Here is a 14,186-nt window from a genome sequence, read left to right on the forward strand (position 1 = left end):
TACAATATTTCTTAAAATATTACTAAATTACAGCATCTGCACAGAGAAAACTAGACATTTCTTGAGAACCCATTCCAAAATACTTGCTCAGATTTTTTATTTTTGGTACAAAAACAAGACATCTAGCCCCAAATGGTGATTTTATTTTTAAAAGTATGTTGTTTTTTGTGATAAAAATTCTTAAATTTGGATAGTCAAAATACATAAAGTACAATATATTCTGTTTACAACGTGATACAGAGTGCAGACAGACAATGACTGGCAGAATGTAACTCAGATTTCTGTGAAGAGGGTAAATTTGAAACTATAAACATCAGTAATCCATACATTTCCAGAATAAACCTTTTAGGACCCAATCCTGCAAGGATTTAAGCACATGCTTAGCTTTAGAATTTGTGAAGACTACTCACACTACATAAAGTTAAGCACATTCACAAATCTTTGCAGGATTAGGACCAATTATCGCTACATAGTAAAATTAATCTCTGGTATAAATCCAGAACATTGGAATTACATATAATGCATATTATTGAGATTTGGCCAATCACCACCTCGATCACTTACCTTTATTTAAGGTGGTACCTCTTTAACCCATATCCGTTGTCTATTTGTCTTGTTAGAGTGTAAGATATTTGGGGCTGGGATTGTGATGTACAGTTACGCTTGTACATGTAGTGTATTGTGGGCACTACCTGAAGCAATGTTAATTTAGTTCATACCAGATAACAATAGATGCATTTGCAAAACTATGACTTAATGATATTTTGACATCAGTACACTTTTTGTTTTAGCTGGAGTATATATGATATATCAAACTATCTGAAATATAGGTATGCCAGTAATGTTTGAAATATTAATTTGCATGATGTAATTAAAATATCAGTTGCCAGCTGGAGAAAGACATAGGAATCTGAATAGCAGAAAACTCAAAACTAAGATGGGTATGTGTAGCACATGTGGTGGTATTGGCATGATACAGTATGGGAGCTTTTTCATTGGAGTATAGATACGAACATATCTTAAATCCATCTGGCCAACCTGACATTGGTTCAATATTTGCTGTTAACATGTAACTCCTGTATATCTTACATTTCTTATTTTAGAAGGAAGCAGCTGTTCTATCTTGCTTCATTCTCCAAGCAATTGAACATTTAAATCCCCCATTTTCAATATCCAAGGAGTGGTGGTTGTCTGATGCTAGCTATAATTCTGTAAAATCTAAAATTACAAAAATGTAAAGTTGCCATATTAGGAAAAGGTCTTGCAGGCTAGAACTAATTTGTGAAGGTGCCTCTTCCAATGACAACCTGGTTCTCTAATTTGGAATCTGACCAGAAAATATGTTTGTCATAATTTTATCAGGAGTCTAAGTTTCTCTGTGTTATGTGGGTCATATCCCCACAATATACATATACTACCTGTATGGCTCTGAGGATGTCACATAGGCTGCAGCTGATTGGGCCACAAGTGACCTGTGGATCGAGTACCACTGATTTATTGGCTGACTGAGCTGAAATTGTTTCCTGTACTTGACTAATTCTACGCTGCTAGGAGGTTATTTTGTGATTGTTCATCTAATTAACTGTTGGGACATTTTAAACTTTTGTATGGGCTGTATTGTTTAAATTAAATGGAATAGAATACACTTGAGAGCCAAACTCAGTGTTCCTATCAACAATGAACACTCAGCTGTTAGATCAACAGTAGGAGAATTTCTGAAAATATTTTCAAAGTTCTTTTCAACTTTCCCTTACGGTACTTGTTGACTATCGGTCTCGTGCCAGTATTTAGCCTTAGATGGAGTTTACCACCAGCTTTGGGCTGCATTCCCAAGCAACCCGACTCCGAGAAGACCCGGTCCCGGCGCACCGGGGGCCGCTACCGGCCTCACACCGTCCACAGGCACCTCTTAACGGTTTCACGCCCTCTTGAACTCTCTCTTCAAAGTTCTTTTCAACTTTCCCTTACGGTACTTGTTGACTATCGGTCTCGTGCCAGTATTTAGCCTTAGATGGAGTTTACCACCAGCTTTGGGCTGCATTCCCAAGCAACCCGACTCCGAGAAGACCCGGTCCCGGCGCGCCGGGGGCCGCTACCGGCCTCACACCGTCCACAGGCACCTCTTAACGGTTTCACGCCCTCTTGAACTCACTTGAACTTGAACTTGAAAATATTTTGTTACACTGAGCTTTCTCAGAAAATATTTTCAGAATTCCCCCATTGTTCTTGCAGCTGTACTGATACTAGGAATGTGTGAACCAGGTGTAAGCACTCATACTACAGTGTTATCTAGACTTACTCTGAGCAGGGCTGGACAACATGGTGGCCTAAATAAAAAAAGCAAGCCTATGCCTACTTAACACTAGACCTCCTATCATTGCTAGAACAGGGTGAGCCGCAGGGGTACTAGACCAATAGTACAGAATTCCTGAAAATGCTCAATGTAGCTCACTCAGGGTATTTCCTGCCATGGCTCACAAACCACTAAGGCTCTGATCCCGCAACTTACTCTACTATGGCAGATCCCTTTGCCCATCTGAAGCCCCATTGACTGTAATGGTTTAAATGCACAGCAACATTCTATGGCTAGGTTTAAAAATCTTATTTGCTTCTAATCACAGCTTCAAACACCATACAAGTTGTCAGCACCAGTGTAATATTTGTATAGAAATTTTAAGGTTAAAGAACATTTTAAAACCCAGTTAAATAATCTTTGGTAGTAGTTATTCCACTAGTGCTATTATTGATATGGACATAGCTGGTTGGAGTAATTCAGATGTGCAACGCTGGAGAATTTACTGAAACATGAGAGCCTTGGGTTGATTTATAGAAAAGCTTCGCAGTGATGTACCCTATTATATGCCAGACAATCATCCATATAGACAACAGTTTATGCTGGGTGATTGATTGTAGGAATCCTACTTATAGATCCAATGCATGACATATTCAATCACATCATCTTTCTATTTTTAAAATATTAAATGATCTTTGTATCCTGATGAGAACTGTCAGGTGGAGATTGAACCACTTATTCATAGGGTTCAATTTATAGGACCAAATCTGGCAGTCCTCCCCTATATAAAACTCTCATTGGTCAATAGGAGTTTTGTCTGAGTAAAAGACTAAGGGGTTTAGGATTTTGCTCACATGCCCAGAAAATAAGCATATGGGACAAGATCCTACCCCCCTTCCTTCCCCTTTACACCATTCAGGTGGTACAAAGGGACTGACATCAGGCCTTAAGTGCTCAGATAAGAATTTCCCCAGCCTGGGAAATTTCTCAACTGGTATAACCTGTTTCTATGCCAACCACAGCCATCCACTCTATTGCAGGTGGAATGTCAGGAGCAGGAAAGGATGTACTGAAGGCTGGGCAGAGATAGAACATGCCAACTAAGAATGATCAGAATAGTTGTAGTCCTTCTAGGGACCATGGCCAGCCTATGTACATCTCAGTAGCCCCTAGACCCCTTTAACTTTTTGCTGTAGCAGCCATATTTGTGAATCAGGTTAATGATAAGCCACCCTTTCCTGCAACAAACAGATCTTGTTGCAGGAGAAAATCTGGACCATTAAAATCATATTACTGGTTGTTACAGCTGTATCTTGAGTGGGAAACAGGTCCTCTAAGAATCTGTTGTGCTCCATAAACCTGTTGCTAAAGGTTATAGATGATGTCATTGTTATGCTAAAATGTAGTTGCTGTTTAAATTTTCAAATTTTACAGAGATCAAAATAAGATTATCTAAAACTTGTTCCTCCACAGGGTCCAAAATGAATGGTCACTATATTCTTAGGTATTCGTTTTTCCATAGGGGGGAGTCTGCCTCCTGAACCTTCTAATGATCCTCTTTCTAGAAACCAAACCCCTAGGGGCACTCAGCTATGTCTATACCTAGTAACTGCAATGAGTAATTATGTGTTTGATACACTTCAATGGAAAGTTCACTAATCTTAGGCAAGATTTTCATTCATGTAAAAACTGCCTGGTAAGAATGGAAGCTGCCCACACACTTTCTTTGAACACTATGCTGACATAACAGTATTCATTCATAGCTGCTCCATTTTAGGTGGTGTAGTCCCATGTGTACACACTTGTATACAACTGTTTTCTGTACACAGCAGCCAATGCAGTTCCGCATTGCTGCACACAACTGACAGCTATCTTAATGCATGTAGCGGTGCTTTTTAACCACCTTCCCCTTTTATGGCATGTACTAGAACTGGATTATTAAATTTTAAAGATGAAGGGCTAAATTCATCCCAGTGCAACTACACTGATGTCTGAATTGCCTAGCTTTTCGTGAAGTCCCAAGCACAAGGGTCATGCTTGTCAGTCTCTTCTCGACAGCCATAACGTTAGAAACTTTTTTTTTAATGAAAGATGAGTTTCTCCCCTAATCTCATGCTTCCAATTGCTGGGCCTTCAAAAAACAAACAAAAAACAACCCCCCTCCCCCAAGAAACAAACAACCCACCACCATCAGGAATCCGGGCAACAATGAATTCTAAGTAAATAGCTTCAAAACATGTTAATTGCCCTTTCAAGAGCCAGAGGAAAGGGGACGAACCCTGAGCGGTGGAGCCCCGCGGCGGCCCTACCTCTGCTGCAACATACTTGGAAAATAGCTTTTGTATTTGTTTTGGCGCCCCGAGCGCTGGCTGTGCCCCGCTAGCAAGCTGAGCTCCGCTCCTCCAGCAGCAGCTGGGATCGGGAGCGGTAACAGGTGGGCTAACTCCGCAGCAGCCCTTTCGGGCCTCTAGTCAGGGCACTCCGTGGCAGCTCCTGTTTATCCCCCGGTGCCAAACAAAGCGCGGGGGGGGGGGGTTGTCTGCTCCCGCCGCCTCTCTGCCTTGCGAGAAGGGGCCACGCTTCCCGCAGCCACGGAGCCCGGCCTGCGCTCTCCCCAGCGAGCGGGCCCCGGGCCAGCCGGCGGGGTAAGAGGCCGGGGCCGCGATGGGTCTCCAGGCGGCAGCAGGCGACAGGCGTGACTAGGGGCTGGGCTTGCCCGGCGCTGCTGGGGGCGGCCCGGGCTGTGCCTAGCTCGGGGGCGGCTCCCGCCCCAACCGCCAGTCCCCGGCCGCGCGCCGGGGCCGCCCCCAGGATGGCGACACAGGAGGGGCGGCGCCCGCCCTCGGCACAGCCACGCACGGCGGGCAGAGCGAGCGGTGGGCGGCGGATGGCGGCGGCGGGGCTGGGCCCCCGGACGGTGGCGGCAGCGGGAGCAGCCGCCGGAGCCAGCAGCGCCCCGAGCGGCTCATGGTGGCGCCCGAGACCCGAGAGCAGCGGCCGCTCCAGCAACGGCAGCTGAGCCGGATCCCGGCGGTACCCAGCGCGGGCCGGCGCTCCCCTCCCCTCGCGGGCTCGCTCCTGCCGGGGCCGCCTCAGGGCAGCGGCGAAGGGCGGCGGGACGATGGGCGCCAAGCAGAGCGGCCCGGCCGCCGCCGACGGCCGCACCCGGGCGTACTCGGGCGGGGACTTGCCCTCCGGCAGCGGCGGCGCCGGCGGGCGCTCGGCGGGGGCCGGCGGGCGATACGCGCCGGTGGCGCCCCAGGCAGCCCCCGCGGGCTCGGCGGCGGGAGCCGCGGCCGCCGCGCCCGTGGCGGCGCCCCGGAGCAGGTCCCTCGGCGGGGCGGCAGCCTCCGGGGCCAGGGCCGCCCAGTCAGCCTTCAGCATCCCCCACAGCAGCGGCCCCTACGGCTCGCAGGACTCGGTGAACAGCGCGGCCGAGGAGGGCGGCCGGGGGCGGCCCGCAGGGGGCGGAGGACACGGCGGGCCCCGGCTCGTGATCGGCTCGCTGCCAGCGCACCTCTCACCGCACCTGTTCGGAGGTGAAGTACCCACCCGTGCCCCTGTGTGTGTTTGGGGGGAGACTGCCACCCCTTGTGCTACCCCTGCCTGGGTGTGTGGGGTGGCGGTGGGGGTGGGGAGACCTGTAACACTTAGTGCTACTCCGGCCCTGTCCATGGCGTGGGGGGAGAGGGGCTAGAGAGACTGTGAGACACTCAGCCCTTCCCCAGACAGGGGGACCCTACACATTATACAGTACCTCAGATGTGTGTGGTGGGGGTAGGGAGTAGGCAGGGGTGTTGCAACAATTTCTATAGTGGGGATGCTGAGAGCCATTGAACCAAACTGTAAACCCTGTATATGATGGAAACCGCTTCAACCCATGGGGGGGGGGTGTGGTAACTCCCCCAGCACCCCTGGTTCCAGCAGCTGTGGGAGTAGGTCTCTAACTCTTAGTGATGGTCCAGGAACAGATTTGAGGGGTAGCACTATTTTTGGTGGGGTTGAGGTAGTGAGTACCCCCCTTGGAGCCGATTCGGTAGTGTTGTAGGGTTTGTGTGTGTGTGTGTGGGAGGTTAGCAAAGGAGGCTTTACTCTTCTCTTCCTAGGGAAATCTCGGGCTTGACTCTAGGTCACTACCCTAATGTTAGAAGGACAATATATTCTTTCATTTCAGTGTACCTTTCTTCGTTAACTGAAGAACTGATTGATTTTCTGTTCCATGTTTCCACATTCTGAATACTTTGTAAATCTCAGACTTATAAAGTGAAGTGAGTGTTTTTTGTATAGCTCTTTTTTTGGCTCGCTCTTGGGAGAGTAGTTTGCGACTTCGAGGGGATTACAATGAATCATCATTTTGTGAAAGGGGTAGCTTTCTAGTTCCTCCAGGCTTCAGTTTTATCTGTACATGCTTCCGCTGCTGGTTCTTGGCCATGTAGATTTAAAAAAAAATTAGAGGTCTGAAAGCAGAAGGAAGGAATTTAATAATGAAATAACTCCCCTGCAATGTAGTTCACACAGTAAAAAGGAAAAAAGACCCTCTCTGTCTTGCCACTTTAGACTTTAATATCTGTAATCTGTGCCTGTGTAAATATGCCTACCTACTACTTACATAATTAGGATTTAATTGGATCAAGTATGCATGCAGTTTATTTTAAATCAGACTGAAATCTGTTTTTAGGTACTGATTAAAATGTGTCTGCAGCTTGTTCCTGTTTCTCAGTCACTGAATTGTCTGTATTGAAACTTGGTTAATAAAATAGAAGTTATTGTAATGGAAAGTTTCTTTGAATTAGCTTATTTTTTTCCAAAAGAAGAAAATGTATAGATGAGGGGAGGTATTTTAAAAAACAATCTTTAAGAAAATATAGCACTTTTCCCCCCTAAAGACTGCAGTACGTTTCCTGGAGGTGGTAGAAATAGAGGAGGAGCAAAATATTGAATCTATTAAGAATGAAGTTAAACGCTCTGTAAATAGTTTGAAAAAGATGAACTTGTTCAATTTTTTCTGCACGGAAGATTGTACAATTGTTTTAAATTAAAGTTTTTGGTGCATATTATGCACTCTTCTATCTCCCTTTCAAGTGTAGATTTTTAATTTTTTAGGTAAGGTTGTTGAGTTGATTTCTTTCAATGACATTTATTATAAAGGTTTCACTGCTCATATGAGTAAACACTAAGGTGCAACGGGACTGTCCGTTAATGTGTGTGTTCTTTTTTTATATCTTTTTGATATCTGTTGTAATTGTCTAGAAGAACTTAATACATGTGTGTTATAGCTTGTGTAAATTCTGAATTAAAAATAGAATGAAATGTCATTTTTTGGGGAAGGGATGCAAGGTGCCTGTCTGGGTGAACTTACTTTCACTTTTGATAGTGATAAATGAGAGCATTATTTGCAGCAGTGTGGTAATGTAGTTCTGTAATATAAAATGTCTGTAGCTTTACATTTGAGATTTTTAGCCCTCAATGTAAGTGGCATAGACTCAAGAGCAGTAGGTCAAATTAAGATTTTTTTTTTCCAGTCCTGGCATTTCCTGGATGGTCAACGTGTATGTTACAAGAAAAGGAGTACTTGTGGCACCTTAGAGACTAACAAATTTATTTGAGCATAAGCTTTCGTGAGCTACAGCATGTGTGCATCCGATGAAGTGAGCTGTAGCTCATGAAAGCTTATGCTCAAATAAATTTGTTAGTCTCTAAGGTGCCACAAGTACTCCTTTTTGTGGATACAGACTAACATGGCTGCTACTCTGAAACCTGTCATGTATGTTACAGACAACCCTACAAACAGATTTCTGTTCAGTTGCATTTTTGTGTGTGTGGACCTGAAGACAGTCCTGGTCTCCTGAAGACTCCTAAGTCCGCTACTGGCTGCTCCTAGTGCTCTGATTGAACATGCTAATGGAGAGCATCAAGCCTACCTTAACAAGGAGCATTTGCCCTTGAGAAGGCGAACTTAAGTGTAAGTGTTCTTATAGTGCTGAGTTGCTGCATGTTTATTAATTGTTAGTTAAGAGTAGCAGAGCTTTGATGCAAGGATGGCTGCAGTGTTATCAGAGTAGTATGCGTGAAAGCTGGTGTGTGCAATTCCTTTTGCAATCAAAGGGTACTATGCTATTGCATATTAACAGTCTATATACAATGAGAGAAAAGCATTAAAACTTAAAGCATGTTGTGAATTTGTTACTCAAAAATAGGAGTCCTTGCTTAAACCTTGCATCACAGCCTTAATTAGATCAGTTACAGACCATATTTTCCTCATTACAGTTTCAGGTGATAATTTACATAATTGCTAAGTAGTACCCTATGTTTTCTTATTCATGAATCTATTAAACCAGAGTGCAGAATATTAACTACTTATTGACAGAGATGATATAGAATGTATGCCCTCCACTTATGCAATAATCTTTAACATTGGAAGGTGACTAATCGATGATGGCTGTCAGATATTAGATTTTTGATGATGCAAGATGTAAGCAGCTTTGCTGGTCACAATCTATATCATTTATATCTATCTGTGAATCAGTCTGAAGTAGCTTTTCTTTTTTTGTATGAAAATGAATGGCTGCTTAATCTAATCCTAGCATTTAGTTTTTTTAAAAAGGGAGGGGAGGACCTGTACATTTCAAACTTTCCTATTATATATTTTTTGCAATTTAAATATTTTGTAATGTGGGTGGCATAATAACTTTCCAGTGCAATTAACATAGTAAATGTCATAGCTATACACTTTTTAAAAATTCAATATAGTATTCAGATGCTTGGTTCAAACAATGGCCCTGTTGTAGATCACAATTTCATAAGACTGTCCATGGGGGAAAATAACTCGGAGGACTGCTTTTGAGCAGTTTCTGACTAGCTTAAGCTTGTCTAGGTATGGTGCTTGGCAGTTACTATGCGTATTGTGAGTGTGCTTCAAGCACCCTCCCTTGTTTTGTAGACTGCAGTTTGTGGTGGTGTTTTTTAACTGAAAACTACAGAAGTTTATTTTGAGAATCAGTTCAGCAGTTTCTTTGGAGAATTAGTTTAATATATAAAGATTAAACTGTATTTTCCTGGCAGAATGCTTGGCTTTGACAATCAATAACACATGGATGTTGCACTTGTAGGACTACTATAATTAATTGGCCCTTATTGAATTGTACTCCATTGTGACTTTTGAAGATTCAGGTTGCTTCCAGTCCAAAGAGAACAGTGTTTAAATATTAGCTATCTAATCTGTTTGTTATAAACTATGTGATTAGTACTAGCTGTATGCTAAAATGCAAAAAACTAAACACTGCTATATGCTGAGATGTGCAAAAGTATGATCAGTCTGTTATATTTCTTTGGTACAAACTGTAGTAATGTTTAAAAAATAATTCATTCAAAGTCATAGCTCTCCTTTGGGTTAAGACGATCTTGTGTTCATGCTAATTTTAGGCTTACTATCCTTTATGATCAAATATTTCTATATATCTTGTGATTAACTATCAGAGCCAATTCAGTTCAGTAACAAATTTAGGCCCTGATTCTGCAAAGACTTGTGCATATACTTAACTTTATGCACTGTGAATACAGGGGGGTCCCCAGTGTATGTCGGGGTTACTTTCTTGAAAAGGGTGACAGATACTGAAATGATGTCTACTGTGGACCTTCCCTCCCCTCTCCCCCCACCCCCAAATGCCGCTAAACAGCTGAGCAGAGCAGTCAGGAGGCACTGGGAGGGAAGGGGAGAAGTTGATCGTTGGCCTTGAAAAGAGTGAATACAGTTTAAATTTATGTGCCTAACTAAATAATTTGTGTTTTCAACACTTTCTATTTCTGGTTAAGACTGATGTCTAGGTGTATCCTGTTTAACTCTTAGTGTACCAGAGTTTCTATGATAGGCTTTGTATATGCAAGGATTTTTTGCCAAAAATTTCCCTTTATTGCAACAGCTGGTTCAGCTCCAACAGTAAGAGCTTCAGGGTAGGCAGGGCCAGAGATGATCAGTAACTCTTGGAGAGAGGGTACAATATAAAGGGGGGTGGGTGGGAGGAAGACGGACCTGATCGCCCTGTGTGTTGCCTCTGGCCCCTTTCCGACTCACCTTGTGCCTCCCATACCTGCTCCAAGCTGGCACCACCGTGCCCCCTCACAGCTCCTCACTCACTTCTCCCATTGCCTCCCCATGTGCATGGTGCATGAAAGAGTGGGCTCCGCACACCTACTGTCAAGCGGGTAACTGGGGTTGTGGGCAAGGACGGAATGGGTCTCAGCGGGCTTTTCTGCCCTTTCTGCTCCCTCCCACAGAAGTGCGCTGGCAGTCCCGTCCCGCTTCCCTGCTCCGGCCGCCACCTAGCAGGGTTCCGCAGGAGTGCTAGGTGTCCATGACTTTCACGGGCACATCTCCCTGGGATGCACTCATCCTGACTCCCTCCCTGCCAGAAATCTGGTGGGGGAGAGGGGAAATGTGACCCTGTGTGTCCCCCATACATGACTTCTGGATCCAGGCAGCTGCTTTTGTGTTTAATCCCTGGGCCATCTAAAACTCAGAGCTCTGTGTAGCTCAGAAGCTTGTACCTTCCACCAATAGAAATTGGTCCAGTAAAAGACATTGCTCACCCAACTTGTCTCTCTCATATCCTGGGACCAACAAAGCTACAACAACTCTGTGCACATCTAAAAACACTAGCAGCTGCTTAGGATTTTGTTTCCACTAGTGCTCCCACCTTCGGCAAGCTGGATTTAGTGATGGCTGGTTGCTATATGCCAAAGATCACAAAAGATTCAGGTTGCTTCCAGTCCAAAGAGACCAGTCACTTACCCCAGGTCAATTTGTACCTCAGATCTCATGCAAAAGACAACGCTTGTAGCCAATCCTATGATAAACTAAGGAATAATTAACTAGGAGAAAGAAATGAGAACTATTTACAGGTTAAAGCAGGCCAGCATATCCACGCAAATGAGTTATAATCTATGGTTCCAAAAGGTCATAGAATTATAGCAGACTGTCAGCGCTGAATATCTTTTAGGGATAAGCCAAGTTGATCCTGGGGAAGTCTGCTTCTGTTTTGTAGTTCCAGCCTTCTGAGAGATCAGACAGTAAAAGAGAAGAAAATTTTTCTTGTTCATTGTCTATTTCCTTCTTCCAGAATTCAAACTGATGGGATGACCCCTTTTATATGTAGCCTCTTAATGGGTGTGAAGGGGAAATTAATAAAGTCTTGTGATGTCCCACAGTGGCCCATTTAATTTTGATAGCCTTCTTAGTGATAAAGAGGCAATCCCTTCTGACAGGTTGACTGTTTCAGGGCAAAAATTTTTTATAGTTATAAACAAAAACTCAAATATTTACCTTTAACGTGATAAAGATATTATAAGTGAGATTTCTGAAATGCTTGTAAATTACTGCATTCATTAAGTCTAAACACATTGTTATAAGTTCAATACCCACCTTAACTATACTAACACAGGTGAAACTGACTGGTTTCCATTAATGAATTTGTCAGTGCTTGGCTGTGGCCTAAAGCTTGGCAAGAGCTGGCACCTGGATTGCCAGCATCACACAGTAGTTTTCAAAAAATGATTTAAAAGTAGTTTCAGGTACTTCACCTATCCTTGAGTCTCTCTAGCATTTTTACTAGCTCTGCGGTTGTATTATGCTATTTTTTTAATATTGGAATTTATTCCCTTGTTATATAAACTTGCACAAATGACACAGGAATCTGACTATACACACAGTGCTGTCAAATGCACAAAGTTTACTGAATAAGTTATTTTTTGTGATATTTGCATTCTAGAACCTTAGGTGTTGAAACTACAATTGTTTAAAATAGTCACTTCTGTCTTTCTTTAAAAAAAAATAAAAAAGATTGTCCTTTCAAGATAAATTAAACTGTGTGTTGGTGTCATCTTTTTTGACCATTCTGAAGGGGAAAGCTTATGTAAAAAGTACTTTTCTATAGAATACCGCTGGTATAGGAATGGCCACCGCTGATTTGCAGACACCTCTCGTGTATAACAATGCAGCTGTTTTGCACCAGCAACGCTATACATTAACCTTTAGGAGTAAGAAGTGAAGAATAAATTCCTTTAAACTTACAATAGGAATTGAAGGAAAGCAGAATATAAGGCTTGAAATGCTTGCTGGACTGTAGGTGGATGCTGATAGCAGAGGGATGTGAAGTTTCGTTAAAGGAAAGGGCAGGTTTTTGGGTTCCCACCCACTCAAATTTCTGTTTCCCCAAAATCATGCAGGTAGCAGTGATGATAGAACTCTTAAGATGAGTCAGTTTCATTCCTGTTGTCACTCTGTATCATCAAAGCGAGGGATGGGTGATTTTGCTTTCTGATTTGGGAGCAGAGGTGCAAAGTACACCTGGCTGGCTGGACATTTACTGTGATGATTTTCTGTGTGTGGGAGGGGAATACTGTTGGAAGCACTAAAATTGATCACATTATAAGTCTTGCTGTTGTTTCAGCCATGAAGATGTTGGTAGGGCTTGAAAAAGCTACTCTCCTCTGGTGAATAGGAAGCTTTTCCTGGTTATTGAGGGACTTCAATGCCATTAGATTCTCCATGGAATTAAGCTTTTGCTTTAATAATTTTCTAAATGCTGTGTATGCAGAGATAATCTGTGTGTTCTCAGACAAATCTAGTTCCATTGCTGCTGCTCGTAGCGTTCCCAAACTGCAGCTGTGTGAAGACTGACCAGTCTTGTTACTTCCGATTATTGCTTTCAAAACCCTGTGGGCAGCAGTGAAACAGGCAAGAATCATGTCCATGTTGCTTTGCTTCAGCTTTGGAAAGCTCTGAGTGGCAGCCCTGGAGCTATTGTTTGCGAGAGAGGGTTAAAATAGTCGCAAAGTTGGAAGTGGATAGTCACAGAAAGATGTGCATGTGCACACATGCTTTTCTGCAGTGACTGTGGGTTGAGGGAGTGGAATAGAATAGCTGAGGCAGCCACCTTTTGCAGTTCCTAAGGGCTGTAGAATGTGTAGGTGAAGGAGCAGAGAGCGCTGATTCCTTCCAGCGGCTGGCGGAGGTTGGGACATCTTACTTGTATTGCAAACCTATTAACTAGAGTTAAGTCACAAATTGTGGTGTCCTCCAGCTAGTATCCAGGGACATCACCCTCATAGGACCATACACCCTCCATCTTCCTGACAGCTGAGGCTGGCTCCTTAGCAAGGCATTGTCTCTGGATAGAGGGGGACTGCTATGTTTCATATTGGCCCTAATGTACGATAAACTGCTTCAGCTCTGGTGTTAGGCAAAACACTGCAGTTTTATATTATCAGATGTGTGTGGTTCTGGTGCTCTGTGTATAGTGGAGCCCTAGAACTGTGAACCTCACAAGGATCATGTCAGTTTCATGTTATTGCTACTTGGACACTAGAGGCATAGGCACCATCAAGGGAAGGTGGATAGAGGGAAGGGATTTAAAGTCAGAAAGGATAAGAAATAAAATTATGTTTTTGTCCCTTCTAAGTACTCCCTATATTCTCAAATAGGGGAAGGGGACGATGCATTGGAGAGGGTCTAAAGACAGATTTCATTTCCTCTCTTGGGGCTAATTGTGACTAAAAGAATTGGGGAAGCATTTCACATTGATGTTATTTGGCTCCCTCATCTCCGTTACTGAAGGAAATAGTATTGGTGAACTTCACAGGAATCCTTGTCCAGATCTCTGAAGAGAGAGGAGCCACTGTGATAGGGTGGCTTTGCAATGGGCCAAGTAAGTGATTGGAAGGGGAGAATGGGAATTAGATCATGTTTGAAAAGACCCCCCCCCGCCCATTCCTTCCTCTCCCAAAGAAGTAAGTAGAGGAGCCAAATAATAGAATGGGCAGTACTGTAACTAGGGTTGGGGAGAAACTCAAATGCAAAGATTTGGTCTTGGGGAGAGAAGCAAACTGCTTAATTTTA

General features: G+C 43.6%; 1 protein-coding gene across 1 annotated transcript in view; it reads left to right on the forward strand.

Moving 5' to 3' along the window:
- Positions 1–5,115: 5,115 nt before the first annotated feature.
- Positions 5,116–14,186, forward strand: part of ZNRF2 (zinc and ring finger 2) — an 82,418-nt gene continuing 73,347 nt past the window's right edge. The window contains 3 exon segments of the mRNA XM_084618124.1: positions 5,116–5,333; positions 5,336–5,401; positions 5,404–5,832. Coding sequence (XP_084474250.1) covers positions 5,261–5,333; positions 5,336–5,401; positions 5,404–5,832 — 568 coding nt within the window. The 5' untranslated portion in view covers positions 5,116–5,260.

Source organism: Lepidochelys olivacea (assembly GCF_965140295.1).
Source record: "Lepidochelys olivacea isolate rLepOli2 genome assembly, chromosome: 2".
Lineage (NCBI taxonomy): Eukaryota > Metazoa > Chordata > Testudines > Cheloniidae > Lepidochelys > Lepidochelys olivacea.